Source organism: Choristoneura fumiferana, chromosome Z (assembly GCF_025370935.1).
Source record: "Choristoneura fumiferana chromosome Z, NRCan_CFum_1, whole genome shotgun sequence".
In the NCBI taxonomy this organism is placed as follows: Eukaryota; Metazoa; Arthropoda; class Insecta; order Lepidoptera; family Tortricidae; genus Choristoneura; species Choristoneura fumiferana.
In genome coordinates, this window is record NC_133472.1 from 39,640,990 (window position 1) to 39,662,196 (window position 21,207).

A 21,207-nucleotide genomic window follows, 5' to 3' on the forward strand; every position below is an offset into this window, starting at 1 on the left:
CTCAATTCAGCCTCAAATAAACTTCCTAATGATAAACTAAACTAATTAATTACAAATCACATTTTGACAGAATCGGTAAAAACAACTGCCGGATTCATAAGAGTGTTTATTTTTGTTTGCAATAGAACGCGTGCTCAACGAAATATATATTATATTTTTTAAACTTATAGATTCCGAACCCTGTGCGGCGAATCGAAAATCTTTTATGTTTTAAAAGAATCTTGAATTCGTAATATTCGTTAAATCCCCAATTAAGCCACACCTTTTAAATATTCGTATTAAAATTAAACCATGAAAACGTCTTTCTAGCTTGCACCAGTACAAAATAAGACACAAATTGGTTTGCTTTCGTTTTCGCGTAATAGTGCCTTTTAGTTCAAACGTGGGTACATTTAATTCAATACGCGTATAGTTAGTGCGTGCAGCACAGTTTTAAAGCATTATGCTATACGGGAACAGCATATAAAGCCTTGTTTATGCGGGAATATCGTGCAAGAGGTGTCTATTTAGCCTTTTAGGCTTTGCTTGCGTTAAACCACCAGGCTTAGCAATAGACTAGTGTCCTGGCCTGAAAATTCCAGTAAGCTTTAAAAAATATCAGACATATATTTTTCTTTTATCAATTAAACAAAAAAATATAAAGATATAGCGAGTTAAAGTTGCGTGTGACGTTACACGTCACACTACATAATTGTACACTTTTACTAAAGAGCAGTGGCGTGGCGGCGTCAGATATTTCCGTGGTAAAGCCGAAGCAATGATCGCTTACATCTTTCATAAATTTTGTGTCTTGTTGTTCTATTTTGTAAATATTGGGCAGGCTGGTGGGAATGAGGTTCTATGGACGCTTCGCCACTGCTAAAGAGTGACATCAAGGGCCTCAAAATTTCAGGATTTAGCAAAAAATATCGCGAAAATCTCCAATTATTACATCGTAAATTTGATTAACGATTCATAAGAAAACCTAGCGGTTGAAATTTTGGGATGAAAAATAGCCTGTGCGTCATTCGGGAGTTCCAGCTATTTACATTATATCAAATTTCGCCCTAAATTCCAGGATGCCCAATTAATTCTCGCTATTACATTCGCGTTGCATATAAAACTAATAACGTTGTCATAGCGTTATCATCATCATCATTTCAGCCATAGGACCTCCAGTGTTGGACATAGGCCTCCCCCAAAGACCTCCAGTTGCCTTGGTGGGATGTGGCTTGCATCCACCGTGAATCCGCTACTTTAACCAGGTCATCCGTCCATCTCGTTGGTGGACGCTACGTCCTACGCTGCGCTTGCCGATCCGCGGTCTCCACTCGAGAACCTTTCGGTCCCACCATCTGTTCTTCGTGCTATATGGCATAGCAAAATACTAGTTTGGACTATTGTATTTTCACGGAATTTTAAAGAGCGCTGACATTAATATGGCGTAATGACATAGTTAAAGGAACTAACAGCTACCATAAGAATGGGTTAAAGTTGAAGTAAGGCCAGCAAAGTAAGCGTGCTGTAACAGCAGCAGGCAAAGCGCCAGAACAGAACAGAAGCTACATAGTAGGTTGGGTTAGGGTAGAACTGCGACCACAACAGCGCGCGAGCCGAGCAAGCGAAGCGAGCGTGCCGCGGCAGCGGCCAGCGAAGCGCCAGAATCTTACTGCTTCCAATAAAGGTTAGGTTAATATAGAACTACAATTAATTTTATAGCAAGGAATGTTTAGTAAAATTTTATTCTGCTTTTTATTATCCTTATGCAAAGTAATATTATGAGATATGTTTTTCTGCGTAGCAACTAATCGAACATATAAATATCAAGGCTCAAGGTTGTTATGAGAAACGAAATGATGAGATTCGATTTTATGCAACATATTAGTCAACCCTTTATAGTATACGGTATTGATATCATACCTGCTTCGAAGCTTCTTGATGACCGGTCGTTGGGCAGTGCTGTCATGGATCCTTACTTGCGTGGGGTCGATCTCTTCACATTCCTCGTCGTCGTACGGGATCTGGCCAGTCCGCCTTGCCAGTACATTGTCCATAAACGGCCTGTACACATGACCAGATGACCCTAGAATATCGTCAATATCAGTGTACCTAGACACAAACTTGTCCGCATTTTTCTGGTACGAGTTCCCAGACCCACGCCTTCTGAATTGTTGATGGTTCTCGTACGGCGATGTACGCCCCCGGTATTGCTCGTTTTCTTTTGGCGTTTCCAATCCTTCTGGACTCCGTCTATCTCCCAATGGTTCATCATCTGGTAGATGCAAAGGAAACGGTGGGACCTGAGCCGAAGGTATGTAAACCTGAACTTCGTCGGAGTCCGACGAGTCACTATCATCTTGAGGAGGTGGAGTAGGCAGTTTTTCTATTCCTTCTGGAATGTTTTTGTCACTGGCCAGCCACCATGGACGCTCTCCAGATTCTATGTGCCTTATTCGTCGCAGCGGAAAGCTGAGTTGATTGGAACTAGATTTACTCAAGCTGTTGTGATTTGAACTTGACTTGCTTACGCTATTCTGGGGTTCGGTTTTACTGTTTGCTGAGTTCTCGTTGCTTGTCGCCCACCAGTCCTTTTTGTCTCCTGATTCGATGTGACGCACTTTGAAGAAATTGAACTTCTCACTTTTTTCACTGTCACTGGACGATTTACGTGGAGGTGTTAACCGTTCTATACCTTCAGGGATGTTAGCGCAGCTGTCGAGCCACCAGGGTTTTTCATCCTCTATATATTTGTTTTTCTTTGGTATTTTGTATGATTCAGAGTTATCAGTACCGTTCATTTGCGGTTGCTTCTCGCTTTTGCTGTCGCCGTTAGAATCAAGCCACCAAGCCCTTTCACCTGACTCTATGTGTCTAATCTTTCTCGGCATGTTCTTTTCCGAAGGTGATCTTTGGTGCTCATTCGTGTGATTAACACTACTTTTTTTATCTGATTCTGTATCCATCCACCAAGCTCGTTCGCCAGACTCTGTGTGCTTTATTGATTTGAGTTTTACTAAATTATTATCATTTGAAGCTACAATGTTGTCGGTATTACTTTTGCTTTTATTCGTTTTTTCACTTTCGGTGGTTATGTTAGACACATCTTTTCCAGTCGACTCAGTTGTAGATGTCTCTAGTCTACGGCTGCTTTCACTACTGTCTTGGTGTCGTTTGAACAAACTCGTGACTGGTGCTAGAGCTCTGATTAAAAATGACTTGGCGTCTTCTGTAGCACCGTCTGCCCTTTGGGACGGAGGTGGAGATGGCTGTTTCCCTGATTGATCGGTGGGTATTGAAATTTCGTCTGCTGACGTTCTAGAAACTTCATTAGTCTTCGATTTTGAAGTCATATCTTCCTCACTAAGAGAAGATTGAGTTGACAACGTAATACTAGATTCTGGACTGTTACTTTCTCGTGATTTGGAATGTTTTAATTTTACATGACCATTTGGCAGATTAATACTTGAAGAAGTTTTTTGGATGCTCTTTGGTGGAGAAATTGATTTAGTTTCTTTTGCTTTATCACCAGTTTCTGCAGTCTGATCAGAATCGGATGAATTTCCAGATTTACTTTTACGTTTTACTACTTTCTTCTTTGCAGAAGAATCAGTGGAAGAATCTGAGCTCGTCTTACGTACTTTGACTTTTTTCACTTTAGCACCCTCGTTTTTAGGCACCGGTGGTGGTAATTGACTGTTGGTAATGGTTATTTCTGGTGATACCAATTCGGTTGAGGCTACAGCCAAAGGACTTTTAGCTCTTTTTAACTTCAGATTTACATTGATTATTATTTCAGATGTGTCATCGTCTTTGCTCTGTCCATACAATGTAATGTCTTGATTAGATTGGATGACATTAGTAGGTGAAACTAGTTTCTTTTCCAAAGATGGACTGACAGATTCTCTATCTCTAGGATGCGATTCTGTGCTAAGACTTCTACTACTCCGGTCATTGAGGGAGTTATTTGAGTTTTCACGTACATTTGGGTAAGCTGTTGAATATCTGCCCGCATATCCTGTATAACTAGTAGCACTCGGAGTGTAAAGCGACCAATTTGATATCGTACTCGCGCGTGCCGTGCTGCCAAATCTACTAGTTCGAGTAGGATCATCTAATCGGTCTGATTGTATTTCTCTATCTACCATTTCTGGCCTTTTCTTTTTTCTTGTTCTAGATTTTTCTATAGTTTTGGCCATATCTGCTCGTCGTGTTCTCACATAAACTGATGACCCAGGCGGAGTTGGAGAAGTATGTCGTGTAATAACATTAACAGTTTCCATCTCACATTCTTCATCATCTTCTCTCTCTTCCATACCATTTTCAACAATTTCGTTCACATCATTGTTTTCATTCCTAGTTTCTTCATTTTTAGGCGCTTCTTCTTTTATAACAGTAAAAGGACTCACTGATTTTTTTTCCGGTTCCACTTTAGGAACTTCAACATGATTCACAGGCGACACTGATGCTCTTTTAACTGTTGGTGGACTTCTCAAATAATTTGTTGATAGTCGGTTATTTATTCCATATCTGTTGACCGTGACTTCGGGCTTAGTCTCAGCTCGTGATGAGGGTCGAGTGTAGGATGCTTCTGGTTTTATTTCGGTTCTTGAAGATGGCCGAGCATACGAAGTTTCAGTTTTTATCTCGGTTCTCGACGACGGCCTTGTGTAACTCGTTTCGGCTTTGGTCTCAGTTCTAGATGACGGTCGCGTGTAAGTAGTATCAGATTTAGTCTCAGTTCTGGATGAAGGACGTGTGTAGGTGGTTTCAGGTTTGGTTTCAGCCCTCGAAGAGGGTCGCGAGTAACTAGAGGTCGCGCGCGGGTATAATTTGAAGCTCGACAGGCTATTGTAGCCTGAAGACTTGTCAGTCTTACTTGGAATGTCTTTGTCGCGATCTGCAGGGCTAGGATCTCTGCTTTTTAAATCTTTGTAGGACTTAGGTTTCCTCTCTGGACTTAAATGTCTTGATGGTCTAGTGATGCTGTATTTTGATGTTGATACGGGGCTTACGTCTCTGCTTCTGGTCGCTGTTACCGATGGCACATTGAGTTTGTAATCTTTTCTCTCATATTTAGAAGTAGTTGGCGTGGGAGTGGGAGGTTTTTCTTTATCTGTCTTGCTGTAGCTGGAGTAGCGGTTTGCGATGGTTGAAATAGGGGTTTCTTCTCTGGTGGTTCGCTCGGGGCTCAGTATGGGGATGCTTGAGGTCTTGTATGAGGGAGTGGTGTTGAGGTACTTGGCAGTGACGGAGGTCGGTCGGTCGGTGGCGGTCGCTGTTTTTGTTGCATCCCGATTGCGGCCGTAGGATGTTGTGTCATATGACGACTGGAATAAAAAACAAATTGTGTTTATAATTTTCACTGGGTATCGATATAATATTTAAACATAGAGACTAAAGAGTTCTAGTGTCATTAATATTTCTGGTCGAATACACGTGTTGTTTGTTGACATTCCATTAAATATCTACCTACTTAAATTTCTGAACTGTAGGTACTTATGTTTAACTGCATTTGAGGAACATTGCCAAGTTATATTCGTGATTGTAAACGAAGTACGAGTATGTAATAGATTATTCTTGTCGACAATAAATATGATGTCGGCAAAAAACAAAAATAACTTGGTTTGTTTCTTTGCACTGACATAATTATAAAGAGCTTTTCTGTTGTTGTTTCTAACGTGTTTCTAACCAATTTCTTTTAGATGACTTTTTTTCTATCAATAAATCATTTTAGTTGATAAATAATTGTTCAAGATTTCTCGATTGATTTTGACATTTATTATACTACATTTGGTCGATATTAAAAGCGTAGCGCGACTCAAATTAAAGTCATGGCGAGTGAAAATTTTCAGTGAAACAGGTTCGCAAGACTTTCCGACAACTTGCTAAAATAGTCAACCACTTGTTTGCTGTCACTGAGTGAACATTGTTTGATTGGTTCGTAGAGTTAGTTCTTGTTTTGACCACCAGGTCAAATAAGCTGTTTGAAATAAGTATGTCGTATCGTAGGTATGTTACACTTTACGCGGCTTCATTTTTTATTTCAATTTGAAGCAAATCTTTTTTTTCTTAATTTTCCGATTTCGATGGTAGGAGTCGTGATTTGTAATAATTTCAATAGATGACACTACTAATCGATCGGGGTACATAAGCGTTCAAGTTGTAGGTACTGCATTCAGCATGGTAGATGTAGGCAGTTCCGGATTAGTCCACAAGCAAATTAAGCAATTGCTTAGGGCATCACGTCTTGGTGGGCACCATGAACAGCACCAAAAAAAAATTAGCTAGCATATAAAAGGCTGGTAACGACTACTTATGGATGGAGGGAAGGGGTTCTACAGGCGTGGATTTGCTAGCAACAGGAGGTCTATGGGGACGCTTTAGTCCAACAGTAGACGGCCTACGGCAGATATTATGATGATGATAGTGACCTGGGGAAAGGTATTTGCCACGTATTTGCCTATCAGAGTCCATTACAGGCTAAAAAAAAATCCTAGCTTCATTTAAACTTCGCATTTGCGATTTTCCGACGCGTTTGCGAATTTATAATAGAATCTGGATTCAGATCGTTTGTTTTAGTGCCAACGCGGAATAGAGAGTCAAGGACGGCCGCTTGTATTTGCAGTTCTAACATTATTGACAATCTGTATCAAATTATGATTGGATGCACGATTTGGAAGCGATTAGCAAACACATTTTTTTTGAACCAGCCACAGGCGGATTAAGCCAGCGCGAGGCCTGTGGCAAATTTTACGGGGCTATCATTTGCTTCAAGTTAATAGGTATTAAATAAAATAGTCGATCATTTTGATACCATCTCTTTCTTTGGCGGCGGTTTCATGTTGGTTTTGTGATGACACAGTATCGGACTTACATTGATTTGAAAAAAAAAACATGCCTTTATCTAAATTTACTTTTTTATAGATCAGAAAGTGTTGGTGCGCGGGGCTCCTAGAAGCTCGGAGCCAGTAGCATTTGCTACTCTTGCTACGTGGCTAATACACTACTACTAACAACTGATACATTTGCCTACATTTTTTACGTGACGTCAATATGGCAAAGCATGTGCAAAATAACTGCGAGTGTTTAATCTGGAGGCTTGAGGTATCCCATCTTAGGCCTATAGGTTGGCAACGCATCTGCAGTCCCCCTGGTGTTGCAGGTGTCTATGGGCGGTGATCTCTTCCCATCAGGAGACCCACTTGCTCGTTTGCCATCCAATCGATAAAGTGACGAAGAGAATAGGCTAGATTCCAAAAAAAAACATACTTTTTTGTCTTTCATATGTGTTAATCGATGCAGTGACGAAGAGAATAGGCTAGATTCCAAAAAAAAAAATAAAGTTTTCAAAAAATTACGAACACGTATTTTCTCTTTTGTCAATCAAACAAAAAATAATGAAGTGTTAGCCGGTTAGTTCCGTGTTTCGTCACATCTACGTACACCTAAGTGTAAAAATATGAACATATTCAAAGTTTCAAAAATAAGTACCTACCATAGACCCTTATTGCGACGCAATAAGGCCATCGTAACAATTTTTGAGTGGTTCGAATAGATAATTATTTACTAAGGAGTGACATCAGGGGCCCCACTCCTGAACTTTGACGCGCATATTTTTTTTTAATTATTGACAAAGGAAGATAAATACAATATTTTCTAATAATTTAACTAACCTACCCTACCCACCCAATAAAGAAGCATAAGTCCACCCTTTAATTACAATTTGCAATCAAAACTATTCACTAAAGTTTCAGTTTCAACAAGATTCACGGTTCAAATAAAAGCCATATTCTCCATTCAACATTATCACAACATAAAGTCGTTCCTTTCACACTTATAAATAGCAAAAGGGAATGCGTGTACGCAGGCGGCACGACAAAATCAGAGAAAGACTTTAATGCCTTGGAATAAGGGCTCATTCTGCGTCCCCTGTGTCGCCTAGTGTTCAGATAACGAAACCCTCGTTTTATTAAGGCACTCATAGTATATTTAGGACTAAGAAAGACTGATTAATATCTGAGAGGAATGCCGGATAGCCGGAGTAAAAGGGTGCATGTGATCATGAGTCCGAATACACTTACGCCGTTTCACCATGGCCGTGGTTAGGTAGAAGCGTCGGGTTGCATAGGATTTTAGTGGTGGATCATGTTGCATTAGGTGAGGAGTTGGATTTATTATTGGAGCTATTTTTGGATGCCATTTTATATATAGTAAAGGCCAATGTCCAGTCACTGTGGGCTTAGCTGAACAACTTATGGCTTTATTTTGCAATTCACTTTTGTTACGAGCAGGAAACATTAGGGTCTGCACTTTAGCCCCATTCAACAAGTTGGGCTAATGTTGCCCAGAGGCTGTATTGTCTATCGCACTGACGTTCGTGTTCGTATTCTCCATCTCTTTCTACCCTCGCCTTATACCGTGTGACAGAAAGAAGTGGAGAAATGATTGTGATTTTAAGTGTGTTATACAATAAGGCCTCAGCTTAGGAAATAGATCGCAGAAATGGAAATAAAGCTATAACTTTCTTCTAAGACAACGCGTGTTGCCTATATAGTGTGTTACCGGCAGGTGCCGGCAGCCAGGCTTTTTTTAAGGGAGATTAAAGTAACGTATCTCTGTAACTTAACCATGACATTAATTTAACTAATAAACTAAAATTGCTAACTGCCTAGCAAAATTATAATTGCCAGCAATGTACTGCTGTACATTAGGTAAATTGACAAGTAATATTCAAAGTATCTGTCGGCTGCCATTTACACTTACTTGTCAATTAACTTTGCCGTACACACGTTACCACCGCACACTGAATCTACCGAACAACGACTAAACTGATAGTGTCTTTTCCAACCTCGACATTGGCGGAATCATCGATAGTATCGATGGAGCTATACTTTCAAGAATTGAATTGAATCACACGGTACCATATAAGGTTCCATATCACGGTATTTTACGGTAACGCACTGTATATATCCCTACATAAAAATTGTTCTCTGTGCATAACATAGTACTAAGTCACGATTCCCCTCACTGATGTGGTATTCTCTAAACAAATCTCGTCGACGGATTCTGCGTTAAGACTTGAGATCCTTATGAAACTACGACTGTCTGTCTGTACTTACGTAATTCCGGAAAGACATGTTGCCTCGAAGTCAGCCCGGTTCCATTAGTGTCTGGCGATGGTGCTGGCGTCTTCTCAATCCTGGAAAAGGAAATGATGAAATGGAATAATCTTCAACTCTTAAGTGTCATGTCCCCATCACTACCCATTGCGTTTCATAGCATGACCTGTGGCATGACTATCAAAGCAGACGCCAAACGAAAAAGAAAAAAAGAAAAATTACGCGCCCTATTTAGCTGTATGGGACCCTTCTTAAAATTTAAAAATATTTTTTAACAATTAGTCCACGTTCACTGTAGGATAAAGGCCTCTCCCATAGACCTCCACTTATATGAAACAGTAATGCTATGCTGAGCTGGGGCCGCTTCGCGACCTCGCATATGCATAATACTTCTTTTTATTTTAATATTATTGTTGTTTTTTATTTTTTATTTTACTTTTTATTTTTTAATATATTTCAATTATGCTTTTATTGTAATGTGCGAGGTCCGAATAATTCTTTCTTTCTTTCTCGTGTTGTTTCTTTGTCGTGTTTTCGTGTTGTATTGTTTTTGTCTAGTTGGTTCAGTTGGGGGCCTGCATTCAACCATGAACCTGCGGCTTTTACCCGGGTCCTTAGCGGCTCCCATAGGTACTTATTGAAAGTCCGAATGTAATGTTTGTCAGAATGATCGTTTGTCATAACTCTTTATTCTCTGAATCCCATAATTGATCAGAATTGTTATAAAACAAACCTAACCTAACCTATAGTTTTCTTTAGAATTCCATTTAAAGATTCCAAAAAAAATTTATCACAAACGATGATTATGATGATGAACGACGAAAATTACGGTGTGAATAGCGAAGAGTATTCCATTAGATATGACATTTAAAAAACTCTAAAAACAGCACTATTGTATATATTTTATGGCAAACGTTGATACGGCAAGTGAAATTATGACAAACGCAGTTATGGGAAGCGAAGTGATTCGCTATTATTGTTAGTTGCATGTATGAGTAATAAATATTAGTATTTAATTACGTATGGATGCATTTGGTAGATATTTGTATTGACTGTAGGCGGTTGGCACTACTGCGACTATGTGTCATGCTAGAAAGGACGACGAAACGTAGAGGCGCGAAGAACATCTCGCTGGCTAATATGTACCCAGTTTTTGTCTAAATATATCATTAAAGTCTTGCATACATAATTTAGAATGATGGGTATTTTTTACAAGCTTTTATTTAGTTTCACCGGTCCCGTTGTCTGTCTGTAATATAAATCTTGCAAGTTAAATTTGACCAACTTCCAGTAGTCAGATTGACTTGAAATTTGGAATACTTATGTAAATTGCGTGACAATACAATAATCTTGTAGCGACATCCTGTTTGTCTAGCCATGATCGTCTCCGCAGGACGAAACACTTCAACGGTTAATAGCATCGACTTGAAATTTGGTATGCAAATGTAGTTTGAGTGATAACGCAAGTGCAGTCAACAAAAAGTACAGTCAGCAAAAAACGTATTAAAAATGAAATTTTTATGGTTAGGTTACAGTGTTTTTCTTCATTTTCGTTAACTTCGACAGACGGCTCAGATCAACGCATATTTTGTAGACATACCTCCTGTATCTCCCGGTCTTCACTTGAAAACATAAAAAAAAGAATTTGAACTTTACTTGATTGATGTTCGGTTCAAATTGTGAAAACATAAATTTTACGTCGGGTCCCAGGAGGATGATTTATGTTCACAGTCAATGTTAAAAATGAAATTCGAAAATTCTTAAACTTGACGAGTAACCAGTGATGCGAACGCATGCACACGTAAGAGATAGATATTATGTACCTATTATATGTACATATAAAAACCTGCACTAATAAAACTTGATTTACCTACGGACCTTTAAAACGCGTCATAAATTAAAAACTATACAATTATCTTAACTATCTCATCATAATTATCATCCCAGCCTAAATACCTCCCACTGCTGGGCATAGGTCGTACTTCCCACGCGGGCCCAGTGCTAATTGGGAACTTCACACACACCATTGAGTTGCTTCGCAGGTTTGTGCTGGTTTATACTACCTATTCCGGAATAATTTAAAGACACCTTGTACAGTCACCGGCAACAATATCTGACACAACAAGCGTGCATAAATATCTGATACGACTCTATTTCTAGGGCCAGTAGGACGTGTCAGATATTTTTGCACGCTACGCTGTGGCAGATATTAATGCAGGTGATTGTACCTATTTGTATTAATGCAGGTGTTTGAAAGCCTCCGCCGTGTAATCCCACCCTGTATAGTACCTGATTACATCTATCAGAATTTCTGTGGGATTACTTCTATAGCTTTAGACTTAAGAGTGATTGGTAGAACCTAAGTCTTAGTTAGTAAGAGACCAAAGTTAAGTAACTTTTGAAAACCATTTAATTTGAACTTCGTGAGATTAACTCAGCTAGTGAAATGGATCTTTAATAAACTGCGTGTGACAAACTATACCTGCCAGAGCGCAGTTGAATAAAATGTCGGTAGCAAAAATAGGATCCTGAACTATCAGGGGCAAGGAACCTAACCTAAAATCTATTTCGGTCACCACAGCATCACGAATACCACGTTCTTAACTGCCAATGACGCTGTCGCCACTGTCGCCACGGTACTTTGAAATCACTATGAAATGAAAATAGTTCCAGATTTGACCATCTGATCACGAAAGTTTGTAATGAAAAGCCAATTTTATAGCGTCTTCAATTAGACAATATTTAACTCTATCTCGAAAGGCTAAAAGCTAAAGCGCGTGCAATGCTCTGTGCGTCCGCAATGGATTTCTTTTTAAACATTTCAAAATAGGAACGGCTTCAAATAGTTTCCGGACTGACCTATATCGATTGTCTGTGGATAAAAGACGGCCAAGTTTTTTATACAGTAACCTGTGTTTGTTTTTATACTATTTTAGTTCTTAACTGATTACAATAAGGTGTGTGGTTTATTTACTAGATATTTTTGTCCGCTTATTGATGCGGCACAGATACAAAATCATTGACATCTGTTGCATTCGAATGCTCTTTGCTTTCGTTAGATTATTTTAGCCACACATCGTTGTTTGTTTTGTAGTTTAGACAGCCGGAAGTAGGTAGTTTTGATGTTATTGACTCCGGTCCGTATTTTATTAATAAACATAAAGTTTTTTAAGTCAATTTATATGTGTAGGTTTTTGGTATCAAAGAAAAAGTCGCCTATGCACTAAAGACAAAGAAAAACTGAATATATTTACATTATACTTAGCTAATCGGACTTTTACTTTGATATGTAATTACGCGTAGGGAGATCATTTGTCAGCAGCAAAGATCCTCGGGTAGGAAAGATTGTTTGTGTATGTCAGTATTATAAATCAGTTTAAAAGCAATGTGTCTCGGAGATAGCTTCCGACTCTGAATTACATAATATATCAGCGGCGAAGTGTCTCTATTTTTGTCGCGACCGTTTGTCTGAGCTCTTTATACCTAGCGGAATCAACATACAAACCGGAAAATATCTAAGAAGCCAGACATAGACAAGTTCTAGACGTTTAGGAAATTTGCTGATCGTGTATTGTTTTAAACTTTTACCTTTTTTTTTAACTTGCGCGGCTAAACTATCATCGAAAAGTAAGCCTCAGTCTACTCTTGACCACGGTTCCTGCAATGTGGCTGAAACGTTGAGATAATTTTAAGCAATAGTGACTATGATATTATCATGGTAGGTATGAAATTAATTATAAAAAGCTGGCCATTTCATTGTTATGACTTATGAAATAGATGCACAAAGTTGCACATTTTTCGAAATCATGCAACCAATATTCGTAAATAACGAAGTCAAAATGCGGCCAAGTGCGAGTCGGATTCATGCACGAGCAGTTCCCTGCCACTCTACTGCCACTGTATTAAAATGGTCGTTGACGTGTGACGTCGTTGTAACAAATACTCAGCAGTACTACTGCTATGAGTTTACAGTGACCGTACTCGATAGCGACGACGTAAATTATTTGTAGAGGCGCTGTACAATTCTCCATACAAATAATTAACGCCGTCGCTATCGAGTACGGTCACTGTAAACTCATGGTAGTGGTACAGAGCTACTACGAAATTCGAAACTCGAAGTTCGTGTCGTTCGGTCCCTCTGACACTTGTATTATTTAATACGAGAGCGAAAGGGACGGTACGATACGAACCTCTGTGCTGATGATAATTACAGAGCGTTACCCAATGTGATTGTTAAAATTGACATATAAGATGGTATAAATGTATATCCATCTCTATTATTAAGTATATTATGCATTCTTATACATCTCTATCTTGGTCACCCGTTGACTTGAGAACCACTCTATCGAACCTATCCATCTTTTTTGGAAAAGTTTTCTAATACTTTGAAGAAGGTCCTTACGGAAAATATGAAATTTACGATGTGTTTTTGGGATTTTTCAAGGGAATTTTTGGGGCATCCGGAATTTAGGACGAAATTTGGTACGTAGGCAGCTGAAAGTCTAGAATAACGCAGAGGCTACTTTATATCCTAAAATTCTCACGGGATTTTACACCGACATTAACCACTCGGCTATCCGGTCCTGAGGGCCTGCTTCGAAGTTCGAAAATCGAACCGTATCGTACCGTCCCTCTCGCTCTCGTATAAAATAGTATACGTGTCAGAGGGACCGAACGACACGAACTTCGATTTTCGAATTTCGTAGTAGCCCTGCTGGAGTAGGTCGTATACATAATATGAAAACGCTACCAATAAATAATAAATAATATTAGAGTAGTTAAGTAATTCAACATTTGTAAGCAAGATAGGTAAGTGCGAGTAATCTAACGTATGAGTACCCGTAGGTAGTGATGTATTTTTTTATATTTTCTTTAAATTAATATGGCGGAAATTACAAAGTGCAGTAGCAAGCAGTTAGTTAACTTTCAAAAGAAATGGAATTTGCTAAAAAAAATTATGATACCAAACACAAGATAATTATTGCTGTAGGGACCTAATTAGTTCGGTATATGTTTGTATACCTACGCTACGCGTCGCAATCTTCAAAAAATTACATAAAAAGTGTATGTACCATCATCAGCCAAATAATAAGTTTAATAAATAAATCTTAAACTATAGTTCCTATGAAATGAATATGTCGCTAAAGTCGAACTTTCAAGTTGACAGCGCGTCTATTGGCATTATTGTTTTGTGACATGCAAATGATTAAGTATCAACTTTAGGGTGGTAGACCATAAATTTGGCTGATGGTACAGTCAAATGCAAAAGTAAGTATCTATTCGAACCACTCAAAAATATGTTACTACGGCCTCATTGCGTCGGAATAAGACTCTGTGGTACTTATTTTTGAAACTTTGAATTAGTTCATATATTTACACTTGACTGTACATACGACTAAAGTCAGTTCTTGTCAAGTGTCAATAATGCCATATACCTACACTTAGCCGCTCCAATAAAAATTTAATCGTGGGACTTTACTAATAAAAAAATGTAATATTTCCTTAATTTCACGGCTGTCAGGGATTGCATCATGCGATTAGTAAATTTACTAATTAACCAGTGCGTTTATATTTAGCTCGTAAGTAGTTCAGTAGGGTGCGCGTGCACATAAGGATCGAGTTACGAGTAATACGCATGTAAGTATATTAAAAAAACATGTAAACACACCCTTATTGTCTAACATCAGCCACAACCCAGAGTACCAAGAACCAATATTTTAAACTTCTTAAAATAAATGTACAACAAAAAAACAAACCAACAAACAGTGCAACGAAAATGTATTTTTAATTTAACAGTGTAAAAAGAGAGAAAAAAAAAAATTTTTTTTTATAAATATGTTCGATTGCCATGTTATTTATATATAATATATGTATTTTCCACCCAACAGTTTAGATTTTAGAGGGGGGGGGGGACGCTCGATTTTTATGAAAATTTGCCGGTGCAACATTCCACATTTTGGTTTACTAATTAACCAGTGAAATCACGCCGGTGCAACATTCAACATTCCACTAAACAAAAGTTTTGCTTACTTTGGGACTAGGTCAATGAGGTTTTCTTGTCAGGCGAAATATCGCTAGATGGCGTTAGCATTTGACGTTACGGACTTGCTTGCGATTGGCTCATTTAGTTATTCAACCAATCTCGAAGCTGTCAAACGGAGCTCAGCAGGGCTACTATGAAACTCGAAACTCGAAGTTCGTGTCGTGCGGTCCCTCTGACGCTTATACTATTTAATACGAGAGAGAGGGACCGCATGACACGAACTTCGAGTTTCGAGTTTCGTAGTAGTTTTGCAGACATCGTGATATTAGCGCCAACTATACTTTATTTTTTTAGCATTAGAAAAAGGTTAAGCAATCTTGACGAGTCTTTTTAGTGAAAAACGTTTTTAAAATGCCGGCAACGCACTTGTGACTCTTCTGGTGTTGCAGGTGTCCATGGGCGACGGTAATCGCTTACCATCAGGCGATCCGCCTGCTCATTTGCCCCCTATACCATAAAAAAAAAACAGTAACTTTATTACTTATGATACCAAAAGCATGTAAATGATGTATGTCCTTGCTAATTGTTACATATTTGCTGTACTAACTTAATTTTCAAAAGTGTTTTTCAATAAAAAGACACGTCAAGATCGCTTACCTTCTTTCTAATGCAAAAAAAGAAGTACCTATAGTCTGTCGCTGAAACTTTCACGACGTCACGTAAAAAAATAAGTGACCCACTGGGATTCGAATGGTCCCCCAATTCACCTATTTCCGTGGGGGCAAAAACCTGCGTCTCCGCTAACCGGGCATCGACCAGGCATTATAGAAACTCGTAGATTTATTTCAGAAGTCTATATATATCGCGAAGGTGTCAAGACTGGTTGTTGCCCCCCGCGAAATGGGAACGGCGAGCTTCCCGGGAAGGTGTAGCCAAGAGCAATTGGCACTGACGGGATCAGGGAAAGTGGGAAGATTAGAGCTACTACGAAATTAAAAAAATCGAAGTACCGTCCCTCTCACTCACGTATTAAATAAGCATCAGCGGGACGGCAAGGTAACTCAATATAGTTAGTTATACGGTGTTCACAAGCAGGATACATACAAACTCATGTTCGCGCAATACATTCATCTAACCTCCTACGCTAAATCATTCTTAGGTACACGCACTCGCACACACACACACACACACACACACACACACACACACACACACACACACACACACACACACCCATGAATAGTATCAACACACACAAATTAAGGATATGATCTAAACTGTAAACTGTAAATGATATGATTGTTACTTTTATTTTATTATTCCTTTTCAATCTTGCCTTTGTTCTCTTAATAATAAGAGTAGTAACTACAGGCAGCTGAGGGTTGGAGACCTGGTGACCTGACACACAGGCTCGGCCTAGTTCTCGCACCAGTCTCCCCCACATAAGTCTGTAAACTGCACACTTAAATTTATATAATTGAAACATTGTAACTTGGTGGTGGAGAAAATAAATAAAAATTATTAATTATTATTATTATTAAGGTACAAAGTTCGAATTCTGCACTCGGCTGTACAAGACGTCATAACTGTTTTGCCAGGCCTTTCCGGAAACAACTAATTATTTAGTTAACTTTATACATTCAAATCTTCTTTTTGATCTGGAATATGTTGTAGTTTATACAAGCGTCTTTCCAAGAACCGGAAACCGATTATGAATCATTACTGTTTTATTGGTTTTTCTTTAAGTTTATCTAAATTTTTCTCGCAAGAAATCTATGAGTAAAATTTAAAAGAAATCGACTTAAAATTTCATGTTTTTGCATATTATGGCGCCGTGGGGAAAGTTTTCCTTGAAAATTTCTGCATTTGATTAACAAAACAAGCAAATGAAATGAAAAGGCCATATTTACCTACTGGTAGCGATGCATACATACAGCCTCGAACTGATTCAGAGAAGAATATAAACATCATTGTTTATATTTCCTTGCAGAACTAATATCACCACTTTTCACATCTACCACTGTTAATGAGCTCACGTTTTTTGTGTTCTAAAGCAGAATCTCTGCGATAACGCATTTTTTGAGGAATTAATATGGCACTACGGCACAGACGGAACCAGGAATGTAAATACCTATACTTATGGCTTTTTAGACAAAAAGATCGTGTGAAATCAAAAGGTTATTTTTATTTGGCACTAGAGTACGAGACACCTTTACTTCCAACGCACGAGACGGTAGGTATCCCGCGTGAGGAAGTAGAAAAGATGCCAAATAGGTCGTCCAAGTGTAAAACAATTATACAGTGTGTTATCGGCAGCCAGGCTTTTTTTAAGAGAGGTTAAAGTAACGTCTCTTTGTAACTTAACCATGACATTAATTTAATTAATAAACTAACATTCGGACTTTGTTAACTTTCTAACAAAATTATAATTGCCAGCAATGTACAGCAAAGTAAATTCTAATAATCAAAATAATAATCAAAGTATCTGTCGGCTGTCATTTACACTTACTTGTCAACTTACTTTGCTGTACATTGCTGGCAATTACAATTTTGATAGAAAGTTAACAAAGTCTGACTTTAATAATAATTAAATTAATGTAATGCGTTACTTTAACCTCTCTTAAAAAAGCCTGGTAACACACTGTATACTAAAAGTATATATAGTTATTCGTATCCGTGACCAGTTAGCCCAGTAGTCAGATTACCTGACTACAAAGCTTCTTCATCCATAGTGTGTGTTTGTATGTTTGTCCGTCTTTCACGTCGAAACGGAGCGACGGATTGACGTAATTTTTGGCGTAGAGATAGCTCTTGTCGACATTCTGTACACCTCTCTGCCAATGCTCTGAGCTCCTGATACCTTACATTAACTTTCTCTTTGGCTTGATCCACACACGCATGCACGCTACGAAGCTTGAAGCCTCGATAATGACGGCCAAATAGGATCCAACTAAAACACCTTTAGCTTAATTAAGTTTAGAATTGTAATAAAAAGAGCTAACAGGGTCGATCAAGAAAGAAACTAATAGGGATCAGCAAAAAAGACTGACCTAAGCACTCCACGGAGCCTGACGGGAGAATGCATGCTCCTATCCCGGCTTTCAAGCAAATGGCTGAAGCACGGTTCTCTGGGTAGATAAGAAACCCGTGCAACTCTTTACTTTGGTTCTTAATACATGGCCTAGGGCCTAGGGCAGCCAAGACTGCAAATCCGTCACTGCCCCGTGCAGCTTAAACATGGCATATACCGGGTGTGGCCTGTAATATGAGCAAATAATTAAAACATAGATCGTACTCGTCAAACTGAACAACATAAAAATAAAAATAGGTAATTAGTTTTTTTAATTTTTATTACACTTTAAAGTTTATTCGAAGAAGCAATGTAAAGCAAAATGGTTGATGTTTTTAGCGTGACAGGCGATGTCAGTTGTGTTCTACGATGGCGTACATTGATAGCAGTATTTAATTTGTTTGAAAAAGGAAAAATCTAAGGACTCCATTATTTTTTTAAAGTCGCTGAACTAAGTTGTTCAGTTTGACGAGCACGATCTATGTTTTAATTATTTGCTCGCATTACAGGCCACACCCGGTATATTATCTTTCATCTGGAGTATTCTGAGTGTAGATACACAGAGCTGGAGATTTATACAAAAACGTATCCATCGGTTTTTACAGCAGCATAGTAGGCAGCATCTTTCTATCAGTCAATGTATGTTCGATGTAACACCAAAATAGCCGCATTGCTCTGAAATGGGAGTTCCTGACAAATTATTTATATATAGCCCTGTTTGTCGCTATATCCGATGTCTGCACCCTCCGTATTTTTTACCACCTTGTCGCTCTAAGTTATACTTCACATTTGTTCAGGAATGCTTAGTAATGTTGCTGCGACATGGTCCGTATTAATTGGAGGTAGAGGTTTAAGTTGATGTTGTGATGTTAAGAATATTTATTGGAGACTACTGAGTTATGGAGCGAAGTGAAATGTTTGTCTTTAACGGCTCTAAAGGGAATTTAACCCCACGTACGCGGGAACTAAAAAAAGTACTGCATTTTAGTCTCATCTGTTTTAATAAGCACAAAATCTGCTGATTTAAACAAAATACAAAAAGATTGCCTTAAATTTGACACGGATCCATGTCTTAAGCATACGAGGGGGTAATAAGAAAAACAAGAATGTTAATTACATTAATAATGTCTTATGAAATTTTTATGAAGTTTCAAAACATGGGTAAGTTCGAGTATTTAATCATAGCGTAAGCGTAAGCAATGCCCGGCTTCTAAAAAATGTACGAAGGGTGGGTAACTTTAACAGATTTTTTAATGGAATTTTAAATAAAAAAACCGACCAAGAGCGTGTCGGACACGCCCGAAATAGGGTTCCGTAGCCATTACGAAAAAAATAAGTAATATTTTTCTAAGGATTTCGTATTTTGTACGAAATATTCCAAGTTTAGGTATATTTTATGCCTTAGGCTGCTATTTACCGTTATAGTTTTCCTTGCAAATTTGATATTTTTACTACCATCCTGATTTTTTTCAAATTTTTCCACCCACCGGTTAAGATTTTAGAGGGGGGGACGCTTGATTTTAGTGAAAATTTGCACTTTAAAGTTGAATATTTTGCAAAAAAATCACTGAAAAATTACAGCTTTCTAGCATTGATAATCCCTGAGCAAAGCCGCGGACGGACAGACAGACAGACAGACATGGCGAAACTATAAGGGTTCCGTTTTTGCTATTTTGGCTCCGGAGCCCTAAAAACTGGTAGGTATGAATCTACTGAATGTGTTGCAAGTTGCAAACAACGATACTTATTTTCTTATACTTACTGTGGAAACTAGGCGACTGTAACTTCAACCATTTGGCTGTGAAACTTGTACGACAGACATCGGACATAACAGTCGAGGAAATTGAATCGCGTGCCAAGTTGGGACCTTTTCATAGCTATAATCTCTTTGGTAGTAGATATACGGAATGTCAATATGACATCTGTAGCACAAAGGTTCCATCTTGATACAATGTTTCAGTTTTTTTTTTACTTGAACCATCAAATCCATTTGTGCCACTAAGCAATAAGGTTTCCCACTTTCTGAGCGGTCTGTCTGGTAGCTCGCTCTCTCTCCGGTAAACTGTAAAAGCCATCTGAGGCTCACAGCATCAGTCCGTCCGAAAAAAAAGGAATAAAGTTCATGTATACAATATTGTATTTGACGCTATGGCTGGCTGTATAGCCCCTAACGCCCAAGTCAAACTTAATGAACTTAATGAACATCAATGAACATCAAACTTTATGTCATTTATGATAGTGTTTGAAGGGGTGACACTCTTTCCCGGCCCGGATAATACCGGGATGGAAATACCGACTTTGTTTTTCGTGTACACGCTCATAGAAGCTCCTGTCAGTTTTTATGGGCGAGTACACAAAAAACAGGGCCGGTATTTCCATGTCGGTGTTATCCGGGCCGGGAAAGAGTGTCACCCGTTTGAAGTTCAAATTACAATAAGTCCTTTATAAAGGACTCTGGGCGTTAGGAGGATAGATATTTATGCCTTCGACGAACTTTTGATAAAACTATTTGAGTAAAAGTTTGTTCCGCTGCAACTGAAATTAACTTACTGGACTTAGGTTTTAGTAAAGCACGTGGTTGCGCTGCGCCGGCGCAGTAGACGGCGCGGCTATAAATACGGCAGCTCAGGATTTATTTGTTTACCAGAACGCAATCTGGAGCAGTTCGTGAATAAACAATACCTGTGCTTAGTTCGATTGCATTGCAAAGGTATGATGATAATTAAAAAAAAACGGCCAAGAACGTGTCGGTCACGCCCAAGATAGGATTTTGTAGCGATTATGAAAAAATCAAGTAATATTTTTTTAAGGAATTTGTATTGTGTACGGAATCTTCCAAGTTTAGGTATACTTCTTTCTTTAGTTCTTTCTTTAGACGACCAGATGGCCTAGGGGCCAGGGGCAGATATTTGTATGAAAAATACGAATGTTTGTTCTCGTGTCTTGGTTGTTTACTATGTATTTAAGTATGTATCTATCTATATAATTATATTTATCCGTTGCTTAGTACCCATCACAAGCTTTGCTAAGCTTACTTTGGGACTAGGTCAATTGGT

The 21,207-nt window shown here is 38.5% G+C and overlaps 1 protein-coding gene across 2 annotated transcripts in view; it reads right to left on the reverse strand.

Annotated features, from left to right (window-relative positions):
• Fhos (Formin homology 2 domain containing) overlaps positions 1 to 21,207 on the reverse strand; it is a 99,986-nt gene that overhangs the window by 73,165 nt on the left and 5,614 nt on the right. For both annotated transcript variants that reach the window (XM_074099770.1, XM_074099762.1), the window contains exons 2-3: positions 9,099 to 9,178; positions 1,900 to 5,306 (exon numbers count right to left, since the gene is read on the reverse strand). In XM_074099770.1, the coding sequence (XP_073955871.1) occupies positions 1,900 to 5,306; positions 9,099 to 9,116 (3,425 nt within the window). In that variant the 5' untranslated portion in view covers positions 9,117 to 9,178. The remainder of the gene's footprint in view (positions 1 to 1,899; positions 5,307 to 9,098; positions 9,179 to 21,207) is intronic.